The sequence below is a fragment of the Pseudophryne corroboree genome, chromosome 6, assembly GCF_028390025.1.
Source record: "Pseudophryne corroboree isolate aPseCor3 chromosome 6, aPseCor3.hap2, whole genome shotgun sequence".
Taxonomy (NCBI): domain Eukaryota; kingdom Metazoa; phylum Chordata; class Amphibia; order Anura; family Myobatrachidae; genus Pseudophryne; species Pseudophryne corroboree.
In genome coordinates, this window is record NC_086449.1 from 424,002,515 (window position 1) to 424,022,330 (window position 19,816).

Here is a 19,816-nt window from a genome sequence, read left to right on the forward strand (position 1 = left end):
TTTTCCTTCCAGAGGAAAAAGCCAAGGAGTTATCCGATCTGGTCAGGAACCTCCTAAAACCAGGAAAAGTGTCAGTACATCAATGCACAAGAGTCCTGGGAAAAATGGTGGCTTCTTACGAAGCAATTCCATTCGGCAGATTCCATGCAAGAATATTCCAAAGGGATCTGTTGGACAAATGGTCAGGGTCGCATCTGCAGATGCACCTGCGAATAACCCTGTCACCAAAGACAAGGGTGTCACTTCTGTGGTGGTTGCAGAAGGCTCACCTATTAGAAGGCCGCAGATTCGGCATTCAGGATTGGATCCTGGTGACCACGGACGCCAGCCTGAGAGGCTGGGGAGCAGTCACACAAGGAAGAAACTTCCAGGGAGTATGGACGAGTCTGGAAAAGTCTCTTCACATAAACATTCTGGAACTAAGAGCAATCTACAATGCTCTAAGCCAGGCGGAACTTCTCCTGCAAGGAAAGCCGGTGTTGATTCAGTCGGACAACATCACGGCGGTCGCCCATGTAAACAGGCAGGGCGGCACAAGAAGCAGGAGTGCAATGGCAGAAGCTGCCAAGATTCTTCGCTGGGCGGAGAATCACGTGATAGCACTGTCAGCAGTGTTCATCCCGGGCGTGGACAACTGGGAAGCAGACTTCCTCAGCAGACACGATCTTCATCCGGGAGAGTGGGGTCTACATCCAGAAGTCTTCAACATGTTAATAGACCGTTGGGAAAGACCAATTGTAGACATGATGGCGTCTCGCCTCAACAAGAAACTGGACAAATATTGCGCCAGGTCAAGAGATCCACAGGCAATAGCTGTGGACGCACTGGTAACTCCTTGGGTGTACCAGTCAGTGTATGTGTTTCCTCCTCTGCCGCTCATACCAAAGGTATTGAAGATCATACGGCAAAGAAGAGTAAGAACAATACTAGTGGTTCCGGATTGGCCGAGAAGGACTTGGTATCCGGAACTTCAAGAGATGCTCACGGACGAACCGTGGCCTCTACCTCTGAGAAGGGACCTGCTACAGCAGGGTCCCTGTCTTTTTCAAGACTTACCGCGGCTGCGTTTGACGGCATGGCGGTTGAACGCCAGATCCTAAAAGGGAAAGGCATTCCAGAAGAAGTCATTCCTACCTTGATTAAGGCACGGAAGGAAGTCACCGTGAAACATTATCACCGCATTTGGCGAAAATATGTAGCGTGGTGCGAGGATCGGAGGGTTCCGACGGAGGAATTTCAACTGGGTCGTTTCCTACATTTCCTGCAATCAGGATTATCTATGGGTCTCAAATTGGGATCCATTAAGGTTCAAATTTCGGCCCTGTCAATATTCTTCCAAAAAGAATTGGCCTCTGTCCCTGAGGTCCAGACTTTTGTCAAGGGAGTACTGCATATACAGCCTCCTGTGGTGCCTCCGGTGGCACCGTGGGATCTAAATGTAGTTTTAGATTTCCTCAAATCCCATTGGTTTGAACCATTGAAAAAGGTGGATTTGAAATATCTCACATTGAAAGTGACTATGTTACTAGCCCTGGCCTCTGCCAGGAGAGTATCTGAATTGGCGGCTTTATCTTATAAAAGTCCTTATCTAATCTTCCATTCGGATAGGGCAGAACTGCGGACTCGTCCGCATTTTCTCCCTAAAGTGGTATCAGCATTTCATCTGAACCAACCTATTGTGGTGCCTGCGGCCACTAGCGACTTGGAGGACTCCAAGTTGTTGGACGTTGTCAGAGCCTTAAAAATATACATTGCAAGGACGGCTGGAGTCAGAAAATCTGACTCGCTGTTTATATTGTATGCACCCAACAAGTTGGGCGCACCTGCTTCTAAGCAGTCGATTGCTCGTTGGATTTGTAACACAATTCAACTTGCACATTCTGTGGCAGGCCTGCCACAGCCTAAAACTGTAAAAGCCCACTCCACAAGGAAGGTGGGCTCATCTTGGGCGGCTGCCCGAGGGGTCTCGGCATTACAACTCTGCCGAGCAGCTACGTGGTCGGGGGAGAACACGTTTGTAAAATTTTACAAATTTGATACCCTGGCAAAGGAGGACCTGGAGTTCTCTCATTCGGTGCTGCAGAGTCATCCGCACTCTCCCGCCCGTTTGGGAGCTTTGGTATAATCCCCATGGTCCTTTCAGGAACCCCAGCATCCACTTAGGACGATAGAGAAAATAAGAATTTACTTACCGATAATTCTATTTCTCGGAGTCCGTAGTGGATGCTGGGCGCCCATCCCAAGTGCGGATTATCTGCAATACTTGTACATAGTTATTGTTAACTAATTCGGGTTATTGTTAAGGAGCCATCTTTAAGAGGCCCTTTCTGTTGTCATACTGTTAACTGGGTTTAGATCACAAGTTGTACGGTGTGATTGGTGTGGCTGGTATGAGTCTTACCCGGGATTCAAAATGCCTCCCTTATTGTGTATGCTCGTCCGGGCACAGTACCTAACTGGAGTCTGGAGGAGGGTCATAGGGGGAGGAGCCAGTGCACACCACCTGACCTAGTAAAGCTTTACTTTTTTGTGCCCTGTCTCCTGCGGAGCCGCTATTCCCCATGGTCCTTTCAGGAACCCCAGCATCCACTACGGACTCCGAGAAATAGAATTATCGGTAAGTAAATTCTTATTATTTGGTGAACTTGTTACTCCTCACTCCACATTGTTACTTTTAAGTGACTGGTTAGGGCAAAGCATGTTTATGTATCTGTTACTGCCTTGCAGTTCCTACAGCTTACTGAATCTGAGTTATGGCACACCATTATGATTCTAATAGCTAGTTTGATTGTGTTGATCATCTTTTGTGGGATATGTTTTACTGGGGTGTGGTATGTTAGGTAGATAAGACGTAGGTCGACATAGTTTCTAGGTCAACAGGGTCTCTAGGTCGACGTGAGAAAAGGTTGACATGAATTTTTTTTACTCTTTTGGGTGTCGTTTTCTCCGTACAGTGACCGGGAACCCCAATTAGTGCACTGTGTCCCATCGCATGGCTCGCCATGCTTCGGACAAGGTGCCTTGCTCCGCTACAGCTGCTCTCGGCACAGGTTACCGTTCCCAATTGTAGTCCATGTGGACTGTAAAGTATGAAAACAATTCTAAAAATGAAAAAATGTGAAAAACTCATGTTGACCTTACGTCATGTCGCCCTAGAAACCATGTCGACTTACTGTTGACCAATAGTAGTTGACCTACTTACTGTCGACCTAAAGACCGGATCCCGTTTTACTGTGATACTCAGAAGAAATATAGTACAGTAAGAAAAGTTGTGTTTTAAGTTCTGGATAATTTGAAAATAATGTATTCTTCACAGCAGTTATCGTGTTTCTTTTTATGTTCAGGAAAAGTTTGCTCTTGAATAATCTCTTTACTAATCTAAAAATGCTGTTCATCTAAACTGATGTGCCAGGAATTGAGGTCTAGATGAGCAGTGCAGAATGTTCAGTACAAGAACAAATGGTCTCAGGTAGAAGTCTCTTGTCTTTAGATGGGAAATTAAGATAGGATTCTGTTTTTGTTGAAAATACAGTATAGCATTGTGTCATGAGTAGGAAAATGTCAAGACCATTTTGGTTTTGTTAAACAGACTGGATAATAATAAGTTTATTTATAACTTGTATAGTACTCTTTCTCCAGTAGGACTCAAGGCACTTTTGGATCATCTGTATTCCTAATAAATTAAGTTCAAAAACACCAACACCTAGAACAAGGCAGAAGTAAAAAATCAAAATCACCTGATTCCATATAAAACGTGTATTCTGGTTTCAAAAGGTCCTTTACTTCCTAAAATGAAAGCAGTGTTCCCAGTTACTGGGTTTATATTCACTGACTTGCCCCCTCAGTGGTGCTTTGGGAGCTGCCATGTTCAAACCATTTCTGTAGTACAGCACTAGAAAAATCTTCTTTCTTTCTTATTGTAAAAGTGGTGATCTTACTAAATTTATTAATGGAATACCTGCCGAACTTTTCAGATTTTCTAGGAAAATGTATGCACAAATGCTGATATTAACAAATGAAAAGTAGTGTATACCGTGGTTAGAGGCCTGTAAGAAAATATTACAAACATTTTTTTTAAACATATTTCTCTAACGTCCTAAGTGGATGCTGGGGACTCCGTAAGGACCATGGGGAATAGCGGCTCCGCAGGAGACTGGGCACATCTAAAGAAAGCTTTAGGACTATCTGGTGTGCACTGGTTCCTCCCCCTATGACCCTCCTCCAAGCCTCAGTTAGATCTCTGTGCCCGAACGAGAAGGGTGCACACTAGGGGCTCTCCTGAGCTTCTTAGTGAAAGTTTTAGATTAGGTTTTTTATTTTCAGTGAGACCTGCTGGCAACAGGCTCACTGCATCGAGGGTCTAAGGGGAGAAGAAGCGAACTCACCTGCGTGCAGAGTGGATTGGGCTTCTTAGGCTACTGGACATTAGCTCCAGAGGGACGATCACAGGCCCAGCTTGGATGGGTCCCAGAGCCGCGCCACCGGCCCCCTTACAGAGCCAGAAGGCAGAAGAGGTCCGGAAAATCGGCGGCAGAAGACGTCCTGTCTTCAACAAGGTAGCGCACAGCACTGCAGCTGTGCGCCATTGCTCTCAGCACACTTCGGTCACTGAGGGTGCAGGGCGCTGGGGGGGGGCGCCCTGAGACGCAATAAAAACACCTTGGATGGCAAAAAAAATGCATCACATATAGCTCCTGGGCTATATGGATGCATTTAACCCCTGCCAGAATCCATAAAAAAGCAGGAGAAAAGTCCGCGAAAAAGGGGCGAAGCCTATCTCCTCAGCACACTGGCGCCATTTTCCCTCACAGCTCCGTTGGAGGGAAGCTCCCTTTCTCTCCCCTGCAGTCACTACACTACAGAAAGGGTTAAAAAAAGAGAGGGGGGAACTAATTAGGCGCAGTATTAACTATACAGCAGCTATAAGGGGAAAAACACTTATATAAGGTTATCCCTGTATATATATAGCGCTCTGGTGTGTGCTGGCAAACTCTCCCTCTGTCTCCCCAAAGGGCTAGTGGGGTCCTGTCCTCTATCAGAGCATTCCCTGTGTGTGTGCTGTATGTCGGTACTTTTGTGTCGACATGTATGAGGAGAAAAATGATGTGGAGACGGAGCAGATTGCCTGTAATAGTGATGTCACCCCCTAGGGGGTCGACACCTGAGTGGATGAACTGTTGGAAGGAATTACGTGACAGTGTCAGCTCTGTATAAAAGACAGTGGTTGACATGAGACAGCCGGCTACTCAGCTTGTGCCTGTCCAGACGTCTCATAGGCCGTCAGGGGCTCTAAAGCGCCCGTTACCTCAGATGGCAGATATAGACGCCGACACGGATACTGACTCCAGTGTCGACGGTGAAGAGACGAATGTGACTTCCAGTAGGGCCACACGTTACATGATTGAGGCAATGAAAAATGTTTTACACATTTCTGATAATACGAGTACCACCAAAAAGGGGTATTATGTTCGGTGAGGAAAAACTACCTGTAGTTTTCCTGAATCTGAGAAATTAAATGAGGTGTGTGATGATGCGTGGGTTTCCCCCGATAACAACGGATAATTTCTAAAATGTTATTGGCATTATATCCTTTCCCGCCAGAGGTTACGGTGCGTTGGGAAACACCCCCTAGGGTGGATAAAGCGCTCACACGCTTGTAAGGGCTCTACCTTCGCCTGAGATGGCCGCCCTTAAGGATCCTGCTGATAGAAAGCAGGAGGGTATCCTAAAAGGTATTTACACACATACTGGTGTTATACTGCGACCAGCAATCGCCTCAGCCTGGATGTGCAGTGCTGGGTTGGCGTGGTCGGATTCCCTGACTGAAAATATTGATACCCTAGATAGGGACAGTATATTTTTGCCTATAGAGCATTTAAAAGATGCATTTTTATATATGCGTGATGCACAGCGGAATATTTGCCGACTGGCATCAAGTCTAAGCGCGTTGTCCATTTCTACCAGTAGAGGGTTATGGACACGTCAGTGGTCAGGTGATGCGTATTCCAAACGGCATTTGGAAGTATTGCTTTAATAAGGGAGGAGTTATTTGGGGTCGGTCTTTCAGACCTGGTGGCCACGGCAACAGCTGGGAATTCCACGTTTGTACCCCAGGTCGCCTCTCAACATGAGAAGACGCCGTATTATCAGGCGCAGTCTTTTCGTGGACAAGCGGGCAAAAGGTTCCTCATTTCTGCCCCGTGACAGAGGGAGAGGAAAAAGGCTGCAGAAATCAGCCAGTTCCCAGGAACAGAAACCCTCTCCCGCCTCTGCCAAGCCCTCAGTATACGCTGGGGCTTTACAAGCAGAATCAGGCACGGTGGGGGACCCGTCTCAATGAATTTCAGCGCGCAGTGGGCTCACTCGCAAGTAGACCCCTGGATCCTTCAGGTGATATCTCAGGGGTACAAATTAGAATTCGAGACGTCTCCCCCTCGCCGTTTCCTAAAGTCGGCTTTACCGATGTCTCCTTCTGACAGGGAGACAGTTTTGGAAGCCATTCACAAGCTGTATTCCCAGCAGGTGATAATCAAGATACCCCTCCTGCAACAGGGAACGGGGTATTATTCCACACTGTTGTGGTACCGAAGCCGGACGGCTCGGTGAGACCGATTCTAAATCTAAAATCTTTGAACACTTACGTACAGAGGTTCAAATTCAAGATTGAGTCACTCAGAGCAGTGATTGCGAACCTGGAAGAAGGGGACTACATGATGTCTCGGGACATCAAGGATGCTTACCTTCATGTCAAAATTTACCCTTCTCACCAAGGGTACCTCAGGTTTATGGTACAGAACTGTCACTATCAGTTCAGACGCTGCCGTATGGAACACGGCACCCCGGGTCTTTACCAAGGTAATGGCCGAAATGATGATATTCCTTCGAAGGAAGTGAATTTTAGTTATCCCTTCCTTGGACAATTCCCTGATAAGGGTAAGATCCAGGGAACAGTTGGAGGTCGGTGTAGCACTATCTCAGGTAGTGTTGCGGCAGCACGATTGGATTCTCAATATTCCAAAATCGCACCTGGTTCCGACGACGTGTCTTCTGTTCCTAGGGATGATCCTGGACACAGTCCAGAAAAAGGTGTTTCTCCCAGAGGAGAAAGCCAGGGAGTTATCCGAGCTAGTCAGGAACCTCCTAAAACCGAGCCAAGTCTCAGTGCATCAATGCACAAGGGTTCTGGGTAAAATGGTGGCTTCCTACGAAGCAATCCCATTCGGCAGATTCCACGCAAGAACTTTCCAGTGGGACCTGCTGGACAAATGGTCCGGATCGCATCTTCAGATGCATCAGCGGATAACCCTGTCACCAAGGACAAGGGTGTCCCTCCTGTGGTGGTTGCAGAGTGTTCATCTTCTAGAGGGCCGCAGATTAGGCATTCAGGACTGGGTCCTGGTGACCACGGATGCCAGCCTGCGAGGCTGGGGAGCAGTCACACAGGGAAGGAATATCCAGGGCTTATGGTCAAGCCTGGAGACATCACTTCACATAAATATCCTGAAGCTAAGGGACATTTACAATGCTCTAAGCTTAGCAAGACCTCTGCTTCAAGGTCAGCCGGTGTTGATCCAGTCGGACAACATCACGGCAGTCACCCACGTAAACAGACAGGGTGGCACAAGAAGCAGGAGGGCAATGGCAGAAGCTGCAAGGATTCTTCGCTGGGCGGAAAATCATGTGATAGCACTGTCAGCAGTATTCATTCCGGGAGTGGACAACTGGGAAGCAGACTTCCTCAGCACGACCTCCACCCGGGAGAGTGGGGACTTCACCCAGAAGTCTTCCACATGATTAAAAACTCGACAGGTATTGCGCCAGGTCCAGGGACCCTCAGGCAATAAGCTGTAGACGCTCTGGTAACACCGTGGGTGTACCAGTCAGGGTATGTGTTCCCTCCTCTGCCTCTCATACCCAAGGTACTGAGATTGATAAGATGGAGAGGAGTAAGCACTATATTCGTGGTTCCGGATTGGCCAAGAAGGACTTGGTAACCGGAACTTCAAGAGATGCTCACGGAGGATCCGTGGCCTCTACCCTCTAAGAAGGGACCTGCTCCAGCAAGGACCCTGTCTGTTCCAAGACTTACCGCGGCTGCGTTTGACGGCATGGCGGTTGAGCGCCGGATCCTGAAGGAAAAAAGGCATTCCGGATGAAGTCATCCCTATCCTGATCAAAGCCAGGAAGGATGTAACCGCAAAAACATTATCACCGCAATTGGCGAAAATATGTTGCGTGGTGCGAGGCCAGTAAGGCCCGACGGAGGAAATTCAACTGGGTCGATTCCTACATTTCCTGCAAACAGGAGTGTCTATGGGCCTGAAATTGGGGTCCTTTAAGGTTCAAATTTCGGCCCTGTCAATTTTCTAACAAAAAGAACTAGCTTCAGTCCCTGAAGTTCAGACGTTTGTAAAAGGGGTACTGCATATACAGCCTCCTTTTGTGCCTCCAGTGGCACTTTGGGATCTCAATGTAGTTTTGGGTTCCAAAAGTCACATTGGTTTGAACCACTTAAATCTGTGGAGTTAAAATATCTCACATGGAAAGTGGTCATGCTGTTGGCCCTGGCCTGGGCTAGGCGCGTGTCAGAATTGGCAGCTTTATCCTGAAAAAGCCCTTATCTGATTTTCCATTCGGACAGGGCGGAATTGAGGACTCGTCCTCAGTTTCTCCCCAAGGTGGTTTCAGCGTCTCACTTGAACCAACCTATTGGTGGTGCCTGCGGCTACTAGGGACTTGGAGGCCTCCAAGTTGCTAGACGTTGTCAGTGCCCTGAAAATATATGTTTCCAGGACGGCTTGAGTCAGGAAATCTGACTCGCTGTTTATCCTGTGTGCACCCAACAAGCTGGGTGCTCCTGCTTCTAAGCAGACTATTGCTCGTTGGATTTGTAGTACAATTCAGCTTGCACATTCTGTGGCAGGCCTGCCACAGCCAAAAATCTGTAAATGCCCACTCCACAAGGAAGGTGGGCTCATCTTGGGCGGCTGCCCGAGGGGTCTCGGCTTTACAACTTTGCCGAGCAGCTACTTGGTCAGGAGCAAATACGTTTGTAAAATTCTACAAAATTGATATCCTGGCTGAGGAGGACCTGGAGTTCTCTCATTTGGTGCTGCAGAGTCATCCGCACTCTCCCGCCCGTTTGGGAGCTTTGGTATAATCCCCATGGTCCTTACGGAGTCCCCAGCATCCACTTAGGACGTTAGAGAAAATAAGAATTTACTTACCGATAATTCTATTTCTCATAGTCCGTAGTGGATGCTGGGCGCCCATCCCAAGTGCGGATTGTCTGCAATACTTGTACATAGTTATTGTTACAAAAATCGGGTTATTATTGTTGTGAGCCATCTTTCAGAGGCTCCTCTGTTATCATGCTGTTAACTGGGTTCAGATCACAGGTTATACGGTGTGATTGGTGTGGCTGGTATGAGTCTTACCCGGGATTCAAAATCCTTCCTTATTGTGTACGCTCGTCCGGGCACAGTATCCTAACTGAGGCTTGGAGGAGGGTCATAGGGGGAGGAGCCAGTGCACACCAGATAGTCCTAAAGCTTTCTTTAGATGTGCCCAGTCTCCTGCGGAGCCGCTATTCCCCATGGTCCTTACGGAGTCCCCAGCATCCACTACGGACTATGAGAAATAGAATTATCGGTAAGTAAATTCTTATTTTTCCCATCTCAGAAAAAAAGTCATGGCTTAATACAGAACTGTCTGCTAGCCATCCATTGGCTCATCAGCTGTTTCCTCTTCAGTCTCCCCTGGATGTGACACACCATTCAGTACGTTACCGTGACGGTCATATCCAAACCAGGGTGGAGGATCATCTGTACTGTATTCCAGTGTTTCATACTTGTATTCAACTTTCAAGACAAGTGCCCTGTGGAAAAGAATTTTTGTTTACGCAAACTTTTTGTGATTGTGTTACTCTACTTCTATTTTTATGTTGTCTTCATCAGGAAACTTCTTCACTGTTTATGACACTCGATGTTATTCCATAAAAGGAGATATTATGGTAGACTTACCATGGTTAAATCTCTTTCTGCGAGGTACACTGGGTTCCACAGGGAATACATCAGGGGTGTAGAGATGGATCTTAATCTAGAGGCACCAACAGGCTAAAGCTTTCGACTGTCCCAGAATGCATTGCGGGGCCTCCTCTATAACCCCTCCTTCAGGCACTGAGCGCTCAGTTTTGTTAACCAGTCCAATGCAGAAGCAGGTAAAAAGAGAAGGCAGATGTTAGTCACATAGAACCACGTTCTCACGACAGGAGAAGGGACTAGCGGCTAATGCCATACAAACCCAAAGAAGCTAAGTGCGTCAGGGTGGGCGCCCTGTGGAATCCAGTGTACCTTGCGGAAAGAGATTACTCATACGTCCTAGAGGATGCTGGGGACACCATTAGAACCATGGGGTATAGACGGGATCCGCAGGACACATGGGCACTTTAAGACTTTGAAAGGGTGTGAACTGGCTCCTCCCTCTATGCCCCTCCTCCAGGCTCCAGTTTTAGAATTGTGCCCAGTGAGACTGGATGCACTACAGGGAGCTCTACTGAGTTTCTCTGAAAATACTTTTTTGTTAGGTTTTTTATGTTCAGGGAGGCTGCTGGCAACAGTCTCCCTGCTTCGTGGGACTTAGGGGAGAGAAGTATGACCCACTTCCAGTGAGTTCAAGGGCTCTGCTTCTGGCTACAGGACACCATTAGCTCCTGAGGGTTTGATAGCTGGGTACGCTCAGATGCTCGCTCCCACAGCCTGCCGTCACCCCCTTTCAGAGCCAGAAGTCAGAAGACAGGTGAGTAACTGAAGAAAAGAAGACTTCAACTTCAGTGACGGCATTTTCTGAGGTACCGCACAGCAGGCAGACGCTACGCGCCAAGCTCCCACTTACACAGCACTGCAGGGGGGGAGCTGAAATAACATTTTCATTAAGCCCACTGGCAAGAGGGGACATTAGTGCCGCGGCACTGTCCCAACCCCTGCCAGTATAAATATTAAGAAAAGCAGGATAGAAGCATGCCATTAAGGGGGCGGAGCTTCTTCCTCATGGCGCCATTTCCTCTCCAAGCTGCAGAGACGCTGGTCCTCCTCACTGACAAGTACCAGGGGTGCAAAACGGAGGGGGGAGGCATATAATTGGTGCAATATATATATATGTGATAAAAGCGCTGTAGGTCTGAGGCATTGTCTTGGCGCTTTCGGACCCGTTTTCTCAGCGCAGGGTTGTGAGCTGGCAAATCCCCTCTGTCTCTCTCTGACAGACTTTACTGTGGGTCTGTCCCCTATATGCCCGATGTGTCTGTGGGTGTTGGTGCACGTGTGTCGACATGTCTGAGGCTGAAGGCTCTTCCCAGGAGGAGGCTGTATTAGGGACACAGAAGGCTGCGGGGGTGATCCTGTCGGCACCGCCGACACCTGATAGGGTAAATGTGTTGAACGCTTTGAATGCTAATGTGGCTCTTATTAGTAAGAGGCTAGATAAGTCTGAGTCGCAGACCCAGGCATGGAAGAAATCTGTGGAAGATATGTTATTCCAAAATCAGGTCCCCTCAGGGTCACAAAAACGTATGTTGGCCCAGTTGGCAGACACTGATACCGACACGGCATCTGATTCCAGTGTCAACTATAGCGATTCCAGGTTAGACCCAAAATTGGCTAAAAGCATTCAGTACATGATTGTGGCGGTTAAAGATGTATTACATATCACTGAGGACCCAGCTATCCCTGATAAAAGGCTATGTATGTAAAAAGAAAGGAAACCTGAGATAACGTTTCCTCCCTCTCATGAACTGAACACGCTATTTGAAAAAGTTTGGGAAGGTCCTGACAGAAAGTTTCAGATTCCCAAAAGAATTATGGCAGCTTATCCGTTTCCCTCTACGGATAGGGAAAAGTGGGAGTCACCCCCCACCGTGGACAAGGCCTTGTCTCGTTTGTCTAAAAAGGTGGCTTTCCCGTCACCTGACACGGTGGCCCTTAAGGATCCTGCGGATCGTAAACAAGAAACTACGTTGAAGTCCATTTATGTGACCACGGGTACACTACTCCGACCTGTCATTGCGTCTGCGTGGGTAAGTAGTGCTATCGAAAAGTGGGCAGATAACTTGTCATCTGATATAGATACCCTAGATAGGGATGGCATCCTCTTGACGCTGGGTTATATCAAGGACGCTGCAGCATACCTTAAGGAAGCTGCAAGAGAGATTGGTCTTTTGGGATCAAAGGCCAATGCCATGGCTGTCTCAGCTAGGCGTGTGTTGTGGATTCACCAATGGAATGTTGATGCTGACTCCAAGAAAAGTATGGAATCTCTACCATATAAAGGTAAGGCCTTATTTGGAGACGGTCTTGATGACTTGATATCTACGGCTACCGCGGGTAAGTCATCCTTTTTACCTTTTGTTCCTCCACAACAAAAGAAAGCGCACCATTATCAGATGCAGTCCTTTCGGCCCAATAAATTCAGAAAGGGCCAAGGTTCTTCCTTCCTTGCTACTAGGGGAAGAGGTAAACGATCTGCAGCCTTGTCAGGCTCCCAGGAGCAGAAGTCCTCCCAGGCTTCTGCCAATTCCACCGCATGACGTTGGGGCTCCTGTGCGGGAGTCCGCACCGGTGGGGGCCCGTCTAAAACTCTTCAGTCAGTTTTGGGTTTGTTTGAACCTAAATCCTTGGATTTTACAAATAGTATCCCAAGGGTACAAGCTGGAGTTTCAAGACGTCCACCCTCGTCGGTTTTTCAAATCGGCCTTACCAGCTTTTCTCCCAGTCAACAGGGAAAAGGTTTTTATTCAAGCCTGTTTGTGGTCCCGAAGCCGGATGGCTCGATCAGACCAATCCTAAACCTGAAATCCCTGAATTTCTACCTAAAGAGTTTCAAATTCAAGATGGAGTCCCTCCGAGCAGTGATCTCCAGTCTGGAGGAAGGGGATTTTATGGTGGCGGTGGACATAAAAGTTGCCTATTTACATGTTCCCATTTATCCTCCGCATCAGGCTTACCTGAGATTTGCAATTCAGGATTGTCATTACCAATTTCAAACGTTGCCGTTTGGTCTATCCACGGCTCCGAGGATTTTCACAAAAGTGATGGCGGAGATGATGGTTCTCCTTCGCAAGCAAGGAGTCACAATTATCCCATACTTGGGCGATCTCCTGATAAAGGCGAGATCCAGGGACCAGTTGGTCCGAAACGTTGCACTCTCTATGACAGTTCTTCAACAACATGGTTGGCTCCTAAACTTGCTAAAATCACAGTTGATTCCGACGACGCGGTTGTCGTTTTTGGGAATGATATTGGACACAGAACTACAGAGAGTCTTTCTTCCTGTGGGAAAGGCTATGGAACTTCAGAGTCTGGTCAAACAAATCTTGAAACCAGCAAGAGTGTCAATCCATCAATGCATTCGGTTGCTGGGGAAGATGGTTGCGGCCTACGGGGCCATTCAGTTTGGCAGGTTCCATGCCAGGGTGATCCAGTGGGACCTGTTGGACAAGTGGTCCGGGTCCCATCTACACCTGCAACAGAGGATAATTCTGTCTTCCAAGACCAGGGTATCACTCCTGTGGTGGCTGCACAGCTCTCACCTCCTAGAGGGGCGCAGGTTCGGGATACAGGACTGGATCCTAGTGACCACGGATGCAAGCCTCAAAAGCTGGAGGGCAGTTACAAGGGGAGAAAACTTCCAAGGAAGATGGTCAAATCAGGAAACTTGTCTCCACATAAACGTTCTGGAGTTAAGGGCCATTTACAACGGCCTTCTGCAAGCAGGACATCTTCTTCGAGATCTGCCTGGACTGATCCATTCGGACAATGTAACAGCAGTAGCGTACATAAACAGTCAGGGCGGAACGAAAAGCAGAGCGGCAATGGCAGAAGCCACAAGAATTTTCCGTTGGGCGGAAAACCATACAAGCGCTCTGACAGCTATTTTCATTCCAGGAGTGGACAACTGGGAAGCAGACTTCCTCAGCAGACACGATCTCCATCCAGGAGAGTGGGGACTCCACCATGAAGTCTTCGCAGAGGTGACAGGTCGTTGGGGAGTTCCTCAAGTGGACATGATGGCTTCTCGTCTCAACAAGAAGCTTCAGAGATATTTGGTCAAGGGACCCTCAAGCGATTGCAGTGGATGCTCTGGTGACACCGTGGGTGTTTCAGTCGGTGTATGTGTTCCCTCCACTTCCTCTCATTCCAAAAGTTCTAAAGATCATAAGAAGAACAAAGGTCCGAGCGTACCTCATTGTTCCAGACTGGCCAAGGAGGGCTTGGTATCCAGATCTTCAGGAATTACTCATCGGAGATCCCTGGCCTCTTCCTCTGTGCGAGGACCTGTTACAACAGGGGCCGTGCGTGTATCAGGACTTACCGCGGCTACGTTTGACGGCGTGGCGGTTGAACGCAAAATCCTAGCTCGTAAGGGTATTCCCAGTGAAGTCATTCCCACACTTATTCAGGCTAGGAAAGGGGTAACGTCCATACATTACCACCGTATTTGGAGGAAATATGTTTCTTGGTGTGAATCCAAGAAGGCTTCTACGGAAGAGTTTCTCCATTTTCTACAAGCAGGTGTGGATGCGGGCCTAAAATTGGGCTCAATTAAGGTTCAGATTTCAGCCTTATCGGTTTTCTTTCAGAAACAATTGGCCTCCCTTCCAGAAGTTCAGACTTTCGTGAAAGGCGTATTACACATCCAACCCCCATTTGTGCCTCCAGTGGCACCATGGGATCTTAATGTGGTGTTGCAGTTCCTTCAAGCACATTGGTTTGAAACTTTACGGAAGATGGAGTTGAAATTCCTCACTTGGAAAGTGGTCATCCTGTTGGCCTTGGCATCTGCAAGGCGGGTGTCTGAGTTAGCGGCCTTGTCTCACAAGAGCCCTTATTTGATCTTCCATGAAGATAGAGCTGTTTTACTGAAGGTGGTTTCCTCTTTCCACATAAACCAACCTATCGTGGTTCCTGTGGCTACTGATGCCTTCGTTGAGTCAAAATCTCTGGATGTGGTCAGAGCTTTGAAGATTTATGTCGCCAGAATGGCTCAGATTAGGAAAACAGAGGCTCTGTTTGTCCTGTATGCTCCCAACAAGGTTGGGTGTCCTGCTTCCAAGCAGACCATTGGGCGCTGGATCTGTAACACGATTCAGCAGGCCTATTCCACGGCTGGATTACCATTACCGGAATCAGTGAAGGCCCATTCCACTAGAAAGGTGGGCTCATCCTGGGCAGCTGCCCGGGGAGTCTCGGCATTACAACTTTGCAGAGTAGCTACTTGGTCGGGGTCAAACACTTTTGCAAAGTTCTACAAGTTTGACACCTTGGCCGATGAAGACCTTAAGTTCGGTCAATCGGTGCTGCAGAGTCGTCCACACACTCCCGCACGTTCTAGAGCTTTGGTATAACCCCATGGTTCTAATGGTGTCCCCAGCATCCCCTAGGACGTATGAGAAAATAGTATTTTAATACCTACCGGTAAATCCTTTTCTCTTAGTCCGTAGAGGATGCTGGGCGCCCGTCCCAGTGCGTACTGTATCTGCAGTTAATAGTTCTGATTACACATAAGTTGTGTTACGTTTATTGTCAGCATGTTGATGCAAATTGTTCATGCCGTTGGCCTGTGTTCTGTTGAATGCCATGTTGTGCGGCATGCTTGAGGTGTGAGCTGGTATGAATATCACCTTAGTTTAACAATAAATCCTTTCCTCGAAATGTCCGTCTCCCTGGACACAGTTCCTGTAACTGGAGTCTGGAGGTGGGGCATAGAGGGAGGAGGCAGTTCACACCCTTTCAAAGTCTTAGTGTCCATGTCTCCTCCAGATCCCGTCTATACCCCATGGTTCTAATGGTGTCCCCAGCATCCTCTATGGACTAAGAGAAAAGGATTTACTGGTAGGTATTACAATCCTATTTTAAGTCTACCATAAATCTCCTTTTCTGCAGTGGGGTACACTGTCCTAAAGCAGTTCCTCAAGGGAGGGGACGCACCCTAGCGGGTATGAGAACCCGGCGTCCAAAGGAAGCATCCTGGGAGGCAGAAGTATCAAAGGCATAGAACCTTATAAACGTGTTCACTAAGGACCACGTAGCCACCTTGCACAATTGTTTTGCGGACGCGCCACGATTGGACGCCAAAGAGGGTCCAACAGACCGAGTAGAATGGGCTTTAATAGCAGCAGGAGCTGGGAGTCCAGCCTGCGCATAAGCTTGTGCAATCACCATTCTAATCCATCTGGCCAAGGTTTGCTTATTCGCAGGCCAGCCACGTGTTTGGAAATCAAACAGTACAGAGAGAGTATCTGACCTCCTGATAGAGGCAGTCCTCTCCACATATATACGGAGAGCCCGTACCACATCCAAAGACCGTTCTTTGGAGGACAATTCAGAAGAGATGGAGGCCAGGACACATTCTCTTGATTATGGTGAAAAGATGACACCACCTTAGGTAAATAACTAGGGCGAGTTCTAAGAACTGCTCGGTCACAATGAAATATCAAAAAGGGTGGACAACAGGACAAAGTGCTTAAGTCTGACACCCTTCTAGCAGAGGCAATGGCCACCTGTGAGCCATTTAAGGTCGACTGACTCAAGAGGGTCAAATAGAGACTTTTGCAGGGCCTTCAGGACAACAGACAAATCCCATGGAGCCATAGGAGGGACGTAGGGAGGCTGAAGGTTGCCAATAGCAAACCGCAGATATTGCTGATGCGATATTGCAATAGGTATCTGCAGATACGCATCTTGTATATCCAGGGATGCCATATAATCTCCGGGTTCCATGGCCAGTACAATCGAGCGCAGCGTTTCCATACGGAACTTGGACACACTCACAAATTTGTTCAGTGATTTGAGGTTGAGTATAGGCCGGAAAGACCCATTGGGTTTTGAGACCAGAAACAGGGTCGAGTAGTATCCTCCGCCTCACTTGGACAGTGGTACCGGCACTACCACTCCTGTATCCAGGAGAGAACACACAACCAGGTGTAGAGCTTGCGCCTTCAACGGGTCCGAATAACCGTCGTGCAGAACTGCATACCAGTGAGAGACGCTTTCTCGCACCCATGCGTCTGAAGTGGTCTTTAATCAGACCTGGGTGAACTGCAGAAGTCGGCCTCCCACACTGGGATCCCCCAGGGGGAGGCTCACCCCGTCATGCAGCAGGCTTGTCTTGTTTGGAAGCAGGCTGACTGGCGGCCCAGGATTCTTTTGATTTGGGCTTAGTGGTTTTGGGAGCACAAGCTTGTCTTGGGTATGTCTGACCTATGCTTTCCCTTGAGGTCGAAAGGAACGAAAAGTTGGTACTCTTTGCTTTCTGTGCAGTAGGATTAGTATTCGGGAGAAATGCAGTCTTAGTAGCCGCTAAGTCAGTCACATTCTTATTCAGATCTTCCCCAAATAGGATGTTTCCCTGAAAAGGAAGTACCTCCAAGGTCTTTTTGGAGTCCAGGTCCACCTTCCATGACCTCAACCACAGTATTCGGCGAGCCAGGATGGACTTAGTCGACGCCTTGGCCGCCATTACACCTGCCTCATAAATATATTGGGAGGCGGTGGTAATATGAGACCGATATTGTCTGGCAGTGTCAGATATATCCTGAGGCAGCTCATCCTCTATTGCCTGAACCCATGCTTCAATTCCTTTTGCGGCCCAGGAGGCTGCAATAGTGGTTCTATGGGGGTCATTCTGAGTTGTTCGCTCGTTGCCGATTTTCGCTATATTGCGATTAGTCGCTTACTGCGCATGCGCTTAGTTATTTTACACAAAAGTTAGGTATTTTACTCACGGCATAACGAGGATTTTTCATCGTTCTGGTGATCGTACTGTGATTGACAGGAAGTGGGTGTTTCTGGGCGGAAACTTGCCGAAACTGACTGAACTGATCGCAATGGCTGAGTAAGTCTGGAGCTACTCAGAAACTGCTAAGAAATTTCTATTCGCAATTCTGCGAATCTTTCGTTCGCAATTCTGCTAAGCTAAGATACACTCCCAGAGGGCTGCGGCTTAGCGTGTGCAGTGCTGCTAAAAGCAGCTAGCGAGCGAACAACTCGGAATGAGGGCCTATGTACAGCATCTGTAAGGGAGTAAATAGACTTCAGGCATCCCTCCACACTCTTATCTGTCGGTTCCTTCAGTGAGGTGACAGGCAGAGTAGATGACACCACAAGACGGGTGACATTTGAATCCTCCAGTGGTTAATTTCCCCACTTGTTACACAACTCAGCAGGGAGAGGATAACGAGCTAACGTCTTTATAGACAGAGAATTTATTTCCTGGAGAAGACCAGGGTCCCTGACGTATGTCTACTAAATGGTCAGAATGGGGTAAGACTACATTAACCTACCTTCTGATGTTTAAACTTATCAGGTTTCTTAGACGCAGTAGTGGGATTTACATCATCGATTTGTAGAATCTGCTTAATAGCCTCCACTAGGTCAGGAACATCAACCTGAGTTGTAGATTCCTCGTCAGAAGCAACTGTATCAGTGTCTGACAGATCAGTATACTCCCCATCCTCATCAGAAGTATCATCTGAGGTATTAGTGGATTATGAGGAGGAAGCGGCCCGCTTAGATGACCCCAGAGGGACGTGGGGTAGGTTTTTGCCTAACTAAAGATTGATTCAATTGTTGTATCTGGGTAGACAGAGCATCCACCCAGGGCGGATTAGCTACAGGGACAATATGTGGCTGCAATGGCACAGGAGGTCACGTGTCACAAGCATATTAAGCATAGTAGAGAACGCTGCCCAAGGTGGCTCCTGATTGGCTACCGGAGCAGCAGGCTGACTGGGAGATGTATGACACATATTACATAGACCATCCTTCAAAACTTCCCCATCAGTTAAATCCTTGGCCCATGCGCTGCATGATGCAGGAGCGTCTGTGGATTTCCAGGTCTTCGTGGTAGACATTATAGTGAATGTAACCCTAGAGCGTAAGAGTACGATATAGCCAGACAAATACAGTACCTGAAAATAAATCCCCTATTTATGTGACAGTATATACAGGACATAGAGAATAAATGTGGTATGAGGTGACTGGAATACACAGTAGAATACACTTAACTGTAAATACTGCGCAGCACTATATATTAGACCCTGACGCACCTAGTCCCCTAGGGTACAGAATACAGTGATACTGTAGCTACACCTGGGATACACGGAAAGTGAAATCCACACAGCAGATACAGGCACACACAGTGACAATGCAGACAATTATTTTAGTCAGACAATAAAACTGCACTGGATTAGTAAATATATATATTATATATAACAATGCGCGGTCCGAGACCGGATGTATATATCAGAATACTTGTACAATATATTCTGGTAGAGGTACACTTGTTCTTAACTAACACTGTCTTAGAATGACATGTAGAATACTTAAGTGTCTGTAAAATGATAGCGCTGATGAATGAGGCGGATTTACAGAGGAGACCTTGCCCTGCAGTCCCAGAGTCTCAGTCAGGGAGTGAGGGAGAGTGTGAGGAGGCTCCAGGGCGGGAACACCAGCAGTAGATGGCGCCCGGAGCTGGGGGAGGGGCTACAGGTCAAGCGCCTTTTCCACAATGCTGGTCTTCACCACCGGGTACTATGGAGCCTTTTTTTAAAGTGGATATTTACCATCTGACCTGTGCTCCCATGCCCTGGTGGATATAGTGGGGTCACTGCTCTGTCACAGTGTCCACGCCAGTGTCGCGGTTCGTCTCTTTAAACCGTGACGGGAACGCGATTTAATGGTGGGTCCCGCCTGGGGGACCCTCTTACCTTCTCCCTTAGTAGCAGCTACACGATCCAGGAGAGCGTCTGCGGTGGTGTGCC

At 47.9% G+C, this 19,816-nt stretch overlaps 1 protein-coding gene across 3 annotated transcripts in view; it reads right to left on the reverse strand.

Moving 5' to 3' along the window:
* Positions 1-9,673: 9,673 nt before the first annotated feature.
* FBXL13 (F-box and leucine rich repeat protein 13) overlaps positions 9,674-19,816 on the reverse strand; it is a 656,615-nt gene continuing 646,472 nt past the window's right edge. For 2 of the 3 annotated variants that reach the window (XM_063926996.1, XM_063926997.1), the window contains exon 21: positions 9,674-9,877. In XM_063926996.1, the coding sequence (XP_063783066.1) occupies positions 9,715-9,877 (163 nt within the window). In that variant the 3' untranslated portion in view covers positions 9,674-9,714. The remainder of the gene's footprint in view (positions 9,878-19,816) is intronic. The other variant, XM_063926998.1, reaches the window with a different exon arrangement.